This window comes from Hippoglossus hippoglossus, chromosome 17, assembly GCF_009819705.1.
Source record: "Hippoglossus hippoglossus isolate fHipHip1 chromosome 17, fHipHip1.pri, whole genome shotgun sequence".
Classification (NCBI taxonomy): domain Eukaryota; kingdom Metazoa; phylum Chordata; class Actinopteri; order Pleuronectiformes; family Pleuronectidae; genus Hippoglossus; species Hippoglossus hippoglossus.
Genome location: NC_047167.1, coordinates 8,299,294 through 8,308,711, shown reverse-complemented (window position 1 = coordinate 8,308,711; position 9,418 = coordinate 8,299,294). Strand labels below are relative to the sequence as shown.

At 41.1% G+C, this 9,418-nt stretch overlaps 2 protein-coding genes across 7 annotated transcripts in view; one reads left to right on the top strand and one right to left on the bottom strand.

The window, feature by feature from the left end:
• The window catches only part of ipp (intracisternal A particle-promoted polypeptide), a 31,604-nt gene extending 23,043 nt beyond the window's left edge, over window positions 1-8,561 (top strand). Inside the window, exon 11 of the mRNA XM_034613468.1 lies at window positions 8,397-8,561. Within this exon, the coding sequence (XP_034469359.1) occupies window positions 8,397-8,450 (54 nt within the window). The 3' untranslated portion in view covers window positions 8,451-8,561. The remainder of the gene's footprint in view (window positions 1-8,396) is intronic.
• On the bottom strand, window positions 1,059-7,633 carry LOC117778155 (histone-binding protein N1/N2-like). Of its 6 annotated transcripts, XM_034613477.1 has the most exons (16): window positions 7,482-7,633; window positions 7,254-7,364; window positions 6,629-6,709; window positions 5,528-5,634; window positions 5,378-5,421; window positions 5,240-5,323; window positions 5,014-5,209; window positions 4,814-4,917; window positions 4,635-4,714; window positions 4,449-4,522; window positions 3,283-3,471; window positions 3,028-3,200; window positions 2,512-2,583; window positions 2,284-2,376; window positions 2,057-2,184; window positions 1,059-1,243 (listed from the first exon to the last, which is right to left on the bottom strand). In XM_034613477.1, the coding sequence occupies exons 2-16, from the start codon at window positions 7,352-7,354 to the stop codon at window positions 1,237-1,239; spliced, it is 1,533 nt and encodes a 510-aa protein (XP_034469368.1). In that variant the 5' UTR covers window positions 7,355-7,364; window positions 7,482-7,633; the 3' UTR covers window positions 1,059-1,236. The 6 variants fall into 6 exon arrangements, with proteins under 6 accessions (XP_034469368.1, XP_034469364.1, XP_034469365.1 ...); XM_034613473.1 differs by having other exon boundaries at window positions 5,240-5,421; XM_034613474.1 differs by having other exon boundaries at window positions 5,014-5,239; window positions 5,270-5,421.
• Window positions 8,562-9,418: the final 857 nt, after the last annotated feature.

Here is a 9,418-nt window from a genome sequence, read left to right as displayed (position 1 = left end):
GACACCTGGTCATCTGTGTTTAAACACTTCTGCTTTTTCTGCAGTTTTCAATTGTACAGTTAAAATAGTCACAAGTGGAAGTTGTCAGCCAGGCCTGAGAGGTCGCACACATTCATTCACAATTAATTTCCAGTTTGTGTTAGATGAACGCAAAGAGCAACAATATTACATGTTTAAATCATCACGTGACTAATCTCCACTTATTGTTCTCGTCATTTAATGCTTCACCGACTCACTCAGGGCCAGCCCAGGTGTCCAATAGAAATCTGAAACTCGTTTAACAAAATAAGGACATGTCCAAAAGTTTTAACGACAAAGTTCAAGACATTTCTTTTAAATCAACTTAAAGAAATATACAAAGAATGTGACATTCATCACTATATAAAAAGTGAAATTTTGAATCTAACACCCACATGATAAAATGAACCTGACAATACAGTTGCATCTACATGACAAGTCAAGCTTTTTTTTACCGATAGTAAGTTTGTATAGGCAGTATAGCAGAATTAAGCATGTGAAAAATAATGGGAAAATAACTGCCACCAAGGAGGTCACGTTTCATCTTGTGAGTAAAGCCTAACCCTAACCCACACAAAGTACAGGACTTATCACGGAACTTGGTTAAGGATGTGATATGAGTCAGGGAATAGTTCAATGAAAGTAATCAGGCATGTTTAGGGGGACTGATATTTATGGGTGAGTTTAAGGGGACTGTTTGGTTTTAGGTGAGGTACACGCTCCCCAAGTGCTTTCTAGTTTTAACTATATTTAATCATAAGTGCAGCACCTGCAGGTAGAGATGTATCATAATGCGTCCACGGCCCCTCACCCTCCATATGAAGACTCTGTAATGTCTGTGTGTTGAATGTCTTAATACTTAACTAATGAGAAAATGGCGTCGGCCACAATAATCAGTGTTTACGGCTGCTAAATGACTTCTCCAGAACCTTTAAAAAAAATTCTATCGGCCTAGCTACATTGTGTCATATTCTTATAGTAGATCAACAATGACAAGCCACGTCAAGTTATTAGCAATGATGAAGTTTTAAACACCAATGTTTTATCAAATTAGATTATTTATTCAACTTTACAGTTACATATGTGAACCAACAGGAACATAACAGGCATAGATATAGATGCACATATTTACAACAGTAAACAAGTGGAGCCAGAACAAGGGCTTGGCGGAACGGTGAATCTCTTGGGCGCAGAGGAAAGTCAGGAGGGAATCCAGCTTCACTTACTGAGAGAGAGAAAACTTCAATTAGACCAACAGCAAAAAATAAAAATCCATCTGACATGAACCCTGTTAGTGCTGTAACTGGAATTCATGTGTTCCAATTGCACAGTGGGCATCAGGGAGCCCTTTTTGGTTTTGATACTTTGTCTACTTATCTATATACCATTCCAAAATACCAAATAATATCACTTTATTTTCAAATTTAATGATTTATCATGGCTGCACCAACTCCGAGAAGAGAAGGTCATTAGGTGACACATCAATTCATATGTGATTTAAGCAGGAATAGACAAACATATGGTATTTCACCCTTGGCAAAATGTTGAGTGTCACTCTCATACACACAGCAGAAATGTAATAATACAGAGGAAGCCTTGTAGCATGCATGAAGAAAGTAATGAGCATTACATGAGGGGAAAACTTGGTTGAAAAGAAGTCGGAAAACATCCTTGTAAAGTTCCCTCTGGCTCATGTTTTCTCCATAATGAGCTTGCACCAGGTTTTTAAAAAAGGGATGAACTGTGCCTGGTGGCTCACTGAACGTGTTCTCCTTACAGCAGAGCCAGAAGGGGGCAATGTCCCGACCGAGCAAAATCTGTTGAGGAGGATCACTTTCCCCCTCTGATATGGCCACTTATGACACCGACAGCCACAAGTGAGCAAAGCTACGAGGGGTTCAGACATGTTTCTTTTTTAACCATTATTAACTTTAGGAACAGTTTTGTCTGCTTTGAGGGGAGCTTGTGTCCATTTTTTCAGGGGAACTGACTGTAATTTGAATCATGGTGACCGGGGAGTTTAACACTGAAGTCTCACCTCTCGACTTCCATACGGTTTGTTTTCCCTTTAGTTTTGCTGCTGGCTTTGTCGACTTTGTCAGCGGGAGGCTCTTGCTTCACCTTCTTCACCGCACCCTCCTTCACCGGACTCTCCTCGGGTTTCCTCTGAAATACGCAAAAAAAAACACGTTCATTCACAGGAAATCTGGGCCATTTATTTTTAGGTTGCAATTTTTTGTACCGAATATCCAGCTCCAGACTCACCTTCTTCCTGACCAGGTGGGAGATGTCAGAGACTGCAGCTGAGGACGAGTGGCCGTTGGTGGAACTGACTCTTTTGGTTGATGTGCCATTCACCTGGACGGAAAAAATTAAATGATACAATCGGTCCTCAAGAAATTTGCCTAGTTATTTTATATGGTTAATATCTAGGCAGACTACAACTTAAAAAATAACCATGCCTACTTATTTGGATTACGTGTGTATACTTACTTTTGAACTGGAGGGAGCGTCACCGTTCTGTAGAGCAGACTCTGGGAATGCAGAGGAAGTAGAGCCTCCCCCCTGACAACATTTATTCAGAGTTAAAATAATCTTTATATGTTGACTTTTATAAAAAATAAATAAATAAATTAAAAAAAAAAAAAAAAAAAAAATCACACCACAGTCACAAGCTGTGTCTAAATGAAGATTTAAGACAGTGTGTATGTGGGGTCCAGAGACAAAGTTCAGAGACACTGAGTTTAAACATAAATCTCAATTTGAATACAGTCACTTCTACAGCAGGGTGCAGTCTTCAGCCTGCGTTATCAGTCACTGAGCTGATGTATGATGCACAAAGCAGATTTTCACATTCAATAGATGTGAGACCTACTGGACACTGCGTCTATAAAAAGGTGTTGATGCAAAATCACCACTCACGGGGGCCTGACCTATAAATGTCCCGTCACTATGAAGACAATGATTCAGGGTCCATCATGTAAGGTGAAGAGGACATCCCTGACTCACCAGTGCATCCTTCACAGACTCAGAAGCAGCACTCGTCATTTTCAGTCCCTCTGTGGCGTCCTCCACCTTCTCCTTGATCTCTGGGAGCAGAGCCTTCAGCTCCTCCATCTCCTTCCTCTCACTGGGCAGAGCCTCCGGGCCCTCGGCCTTGTCCAGCAGCTGCTGCAGTTTGTCTGAAGGACAAGGTGGACGTGTTAGCTCACACTCCGGTGCTTATCGTAACATTTGAGAAAGAAACCCCCCCCCCCTGCTTACCCAGCCTGCTCTTTATGACGGAGATGGAGCTGTTCAGCTGGTCGACAGCCAGGCGGTACTGGAGGTTCAGGCTGTAGGTCAGGCCCAGCTGGTAGTGAGTCTCAGCGAGCAGGCGGCTGTCTGAGTCCAGGTGTTTCACCTGCAGCTTCAGACACTCCTGGAAATCCTCCAACGCCTGGGAGTAATTTCCTGAGGAGAAAATAAAAGATAACTCCAGGTGTTAAGGTGGAATTGATGCCACTGATTTCTTATTAAGTTACAGTATCATCTCAAGGGGTTGATTTTAGTTTAATATGTGGGGCCTGTAAATTGATCCTGTGACAAAACAACTTTAGAATTGTTTCCATGACTCAACTTTCAAAACAGCCCTGTAATGTATTGAGAAACAATTAATCTGTTGTAATCTTCATTATTTTTGACATTTGAAGAAAATCCCCTCTTTTTCAGAGGTCAAGTGTTTTACTATTGTCCACAATGAGTCAAAAAGGTTTCTAGTGATACACTAGAAAATGCTCATATGAGATGGCTGGGATCACGTTTAGTTCACACACAAAAAAAAAAAGAACAAAAAAAAGGCACATTTCTTTGTGATTTAAGATTAAGAATTGGAGATGTTAAAAACATCTCCTGGGTCTGGGCGGCGAAACAATATCAATATATATCTCGATATGATTATTCATTGTGTAAGTACAGTGAGGAGGTATAACACATAATTGATCAACCTAAGCTTTGTAAATAGTGTTATGAAACCCTAACCCTGCTCATAAAGAAGAGTTAAAAAACCACGACCTTCACTCTGGAACTAAATTCAGTTTACAAAACCACAGTATGGTATTTTTTTTTTTGGGGGGGGCAGCTACAGAGCAGTGCAGGGTAGTAAAACCCTGGGAGCCCCCCCACACCTCCATGAATGCATCTTTTATTTTTTCTTGATTGTGATATTTTTCACAAGGATAAGACTTCAGCATTCAGTTTAAGTACAACTGCCTATTTGTCTGTGTTTATTTATGTTGATGTTATTTTTGTTTGATGTTGCAAAAAAAATTATACATATGTTAATAATGCAACTTTATCATAATTATCTTACATTTTTTTTGCTACCTCCCTCAGACATTTTGTTGGGGTCATGGTAAAACTAGAAGATGTGTGGGTCCACTTGTTCGTACCTGATTCAGCAGAAACCTCACCCAGCCTCAGGTGGGTCTGAGCTGCCATCAGCTGATCATCCTTAGACTCTTTCCTTATTAAGAGAAAATAGAAAATAAGACGTCACCATGGAGACTGTAGCTCAGTGACTAGAAGGTTCATATCCTAACCATCAGGGCTTCGAACACATCTGGAGCTTCTGTTACCTCTTGTAAATGACTTTGGCCACTTCCAGCATCTCCCAGGCGAGCTGCAGGTTCCCCACCTCCTCCTCCTCATCACTGTCCTGAGAAAACAGGCCAACGCGTGATTTAAACTCCCACTCTGACAATCACACGCTCGGCCGAGTCATTTTGATTTGTACTGGAGCTGATTGGTCAAGTACCTTCTCTGCGGTGCCGTCTCCTTCGCCTTGCTCTTGTGCGTCACCCTCCATTTCTGCATCGTCGCCCTCCTCCCCCTCCTCCTCCTCCTCCTCTTCTTCACCGTCTGGAAACATAAGTGTTTAGATGAACTTAGCAACATGCCATAACAACCATCATAATCACCAGTTAAAATGAAGGACTGTATGTAATGGACAGACACCTTCTGCTTCCTCTGCTGACTCCTCGCCTTGTTTCTCATTTTCCTTCTCGTCTTCATTTTCAGCAGATTTGTCCTCCTTAACCTTGCTCTTCTTTTCCTCCTCTCCCTCTTTTGCTGCTTTCTGTTGTGCATCACCAGCGGAGGCCTTTACCAGGGCACCTTTCTTCTCGGTCTTTTCGCTCTGCTTCCCTTCAGCCTTTTGTGCATCTTCGTTTTTCTTCTCAGCCTTTTGTGCATCTTCGTTTTTCTTCTCGGCCTTTTCGCTCTGCTTCCCTTCAGCCTTTTGTGCATCTTCGTTTTTCTTCTCGGCCTTTTCGCTCTGCTTCCCTTCAGCCTTCTGTGATTCTTCGTTTTTCTTCTCGGCCATGGCGTCGTACACCTGAACCCTCAGCTCGTCTCTGGTCTTCTCTGTTGGGGATAGAGAGCAGAGTCAGGAAGAGGTGCATAAACATTCATCTTTGAAAAGTGAAAGCACAAAAACGACCATGATGCTCCACCAATTCCTTTTCCTCACCATCAATGTTTTCTGTGCTCTCAACGTTGGAGTCTTTGGGTTTCTCTTCTTCCTCCTCTTCTTCAGGAACTCCTTCCAGAGCGTTACCCAGGACCGAGTTCTCCATCCTGCAACAATACAGTCATTTAGTCTGCACACTATCACAACTACTACAAAACTGTGTGGGGAAAGTCCTCGATGGATTGGATTAAACTGCAGATCATGGCTTTTGTGAAACAATGAATCAGAGCAAATGGGATGTAAACTCAAGCCGTTTTCAGGCAAACTCATGAAAATGTCCGTAACATTGGGTCCGGACGTTTGTGTTTCACATGTGAAGAACGCAGCAGGAGATTGTACGAGTCAGACGCGTTCACAACAACAGGAAAATGTCCGGAACATTGAGACAAACAGTGGTGCTTGTGCAGAGCATGCAGCAGAGTAAATTGCACATTGCAGAAAGCAGTATTTTTGTTACAGTAGAGCTAAAATGAAAAAGCTTAAGGTGGCATTTAACGATGCATTTAGAATCTTTCTTAAGCTCCCAAGATGGAGTCAGATCTCTGTGGCCTGTAATGACCCTACCTTCCATGCGGTCTTGGGGAACTTTATGTACAGATTTATGTGTTGATTATAGACTTATTCCTCTTGTTTCTGGAAACACTGGAACAAAGGCCTGTAGCTGTCTTAACAGTTAGCTAAATATTTTGGATTTGTGGGCTGCTATGATCGTAATTATATTTTGTTTGTATTTTATTTAGATAGGGACCTTTGTGTCTGCAATAAAGCAGCATATTGACACCGGCCTTCATCACCAAAAGCTCTCAAATCGTGTCATCTTTCCAACTTGACATCTTTGTTTTCATCTTCGACGTGCATTTGTATTTTTTCTTTTCAGTTCAGCATGTTAGAAACTTCCCCACTGGTTCACTGGGAATTTTCTGGACATTTTCTTTATTGTGACATGGGCTCACTCAGACCTTTACCAGGGGGCCAGCAGGAAAAACTCAGTAAAATGTCTGGAGCAAATGACTCAGACATTTGTGTTCTCCCATACAGCCCCTGTGGAAAATTCTGGCAGTAAGTGCATGTTTGAAAGCAGCTTAATCTCTCTGATCTTACCGTGCCAGGTCCAGGAGCGCTTTACCGCACCAGAAGAACGCCTCGCCACACTCATCCGCTGTGTCGCCATACTTTTTAGCCCTAAAACAAAAAAATCTCTTTAAACATTTATGCAAGTGGCAACAATTAGTGAAATCATTTATTTGTCGCACAACAAAATAAATACATTTTGATATTCTATAAATATTTCAATGAAAACCAAATATTTGATGGTTCAAACTCCTCAAAAGTGAGAATGTTCTGCTTTACTTTTACCTACGTGACAATAATCTGGATTTTGTTAGGTACTGACATGTTTTGTAAATCAAATGAACAATCAGTTGATAACATGAATAGTTGTCAAATTTGATCGTAAATGAAATTGAGTTAGCTGCAAAACATGTAATTTAATCCGTTTATTCTTAGTGATTGCAAACTTTTTTACATTATGTAGCAGAGAATCACATTTTTCAAAAAAAAAAAAAAAAAAAGACATAAAAACGAGACAAAGAGACTTTCAAAGTAAAAGTATTTCCTTCAGAATACATTCTGTAGACGCATTTCTGACTTGTTGGATTGACTCCAGATGTGTGTGAGATGTACAGACTTATTCTGAAGCTGCTTCAGTCTGAGGATTTAGACTCACAGCATGCCACAGGCCTCCTGCAGGGCGCTCACCGCCTCCACCACCTTCCCCATCACCAGGTGCTTCTTCCCGGTGCCGATCAGCTTGTTGGCCTCCTCCATGTTGGCGACACTGGACAGAGAAACACACTTTTCAGATAAAACACTGGTGGAAAAACCGCTGCTGTGGTTCAGTGTCTCAGTCTTCGGGTGTATCTGGTGTGTGGCACAGCGCACAGTGAATACAGACCTTGTACTGACGGGGACAAACAGACGGTAAAACTCCAGGTGATGTCCGGAGGTTGGAGTGTCGGCTCGTCTCTCGCGCTGCTCGCACTCTCAACGCTTCTGTTTCAATTTGGCGCGAAATATTCCTGCCTTTTCCGGTCGACTTCCGTGTTCGTCAACTAGCGCGGGAGAATTCTTAAAGGCACAGAGCACCACAAGATGATAACATTTTACTCGATGACTGCTACTGTAGTACTACTACCAGTGTTGTGCAAGTTCACACCTCTCATGAACTAGTTCAAAGTTCAGTTCATGCAAGTAAACATGAATAGTTCACGTTCATAGTTCACCATTTAAATTCTGAACTAGTTCATAGCTCAGTTCATCTCATAGTTTTAAGGTGGAAAGTGAGAATGAAAGACTTAACTTGTTTTTTAAAGAAAACTTTATCCATCACTACCCCTTGCCTTAAACTGTACTTCATATGTATCAATTCCTAAAAGAAATGTTTTTTTTAAATTATTGCTAATTTTGCCTGTTTATTTATTCATACCCTGCACGAGTTTGTCTACCTGTTGCTGGGAAATCATACCCTTGAAGGCTGCAGACAATGTGGTTTGGGTCATTTGGGGCTGTTGGCAGGGGGTCTTGGTCTTTTTTTGACTTTCAATTACTTGGAGATAACTTTTTAGGCTAGCTGGACGCTTCAGCTCCACATGCCGTTTTAAATTAGATGCGGATGAGGCTGACGTCCGGACTTGCTTTTTCAGCGCAGGAGGACACAATTTGCACAGAAAGGTGAGATTTTTACTGTCGGAATCTTTATCAGACAGTGTGTAAAAATCCCGCAAATAATAATAAGGTGCATCGGATGTAGTCGCTGAGTCTGCGTCTCTGCTTTCACTTGCCATTTTTATATGAGACCGAGAGCTGTTGTCTTGGAATACGTTGCTTGTTTGGACTACATGTGTGTGCGATGAATCATGGGTAACGTAGTGCGAAGTCGAGTTAGTTGGTTTCGGTTAGGCTACATCGCGGAAATGTTACGGGCACTGAGCAACGACATGGTGCAAGCGTTCGATTTAGACAGCGTCTCTCCTCAGGAGAAGGAAAACACTCCGTAACGTTTTAGCTAGACCTCAGATAATATGAACGTGTTCACCGTTCAAATTCATTATTTGTCATTAAGTTGCGTTCAGTTCATCGTTCTCATAAAAATGAACGTGTTCAATGAACGCGTTCTCGTGCACAACACTGAGTACTACTACTAGTGCTACTATTACTACTATAGCAATACAACTACTACTACTACTACTAGAACAACTACAATAAGTGAATGAGTGAATGAATGAATGAATAAAGAGTTTATTTGGACATTTTAGAAAAAAGAAAATTACAATAGTTCAAGTGCACATTTTATATCTGAAGAGAGTCTGAATGAAGTGTGAACTTAGTCACTGATAGTCGTGTCTGTTAATACTACTGCTACTTTTACTGCTACTATTACATGTGCTATTTGCCCTCGGGTCAGATCCTCGCGATCTTTGCTCTGCTGCGACGTCCCAGTCACTTCAATAGCCCCGATAATTGTGACAGAAAACAAATTCCCTAGTCTAAAGTCCAAATTCTATTTGTGTTACTAGTAGTAGCACAGAAAGCATGCGTACTATTACCAGTATTTGATATATGTATTGTTTTTCTAGGTGTTGCACAACAATTTTTGTTGTAGAAATTTCATTGTACACATTTGTGCAATGAAAATAAACCTTTCTAATTCTAACATGACCACAACTACAACCACTACTACTACTACTACTACTACTATTGAAATACTATTAGTACTACTCTCATTACAATACTACTGTTTATGTCAATCCAAATGGGACACATACTATATACCACTACTACTTCACATACTAATATACATACTACTACTACAGCTGCTATATGAGCCATTAA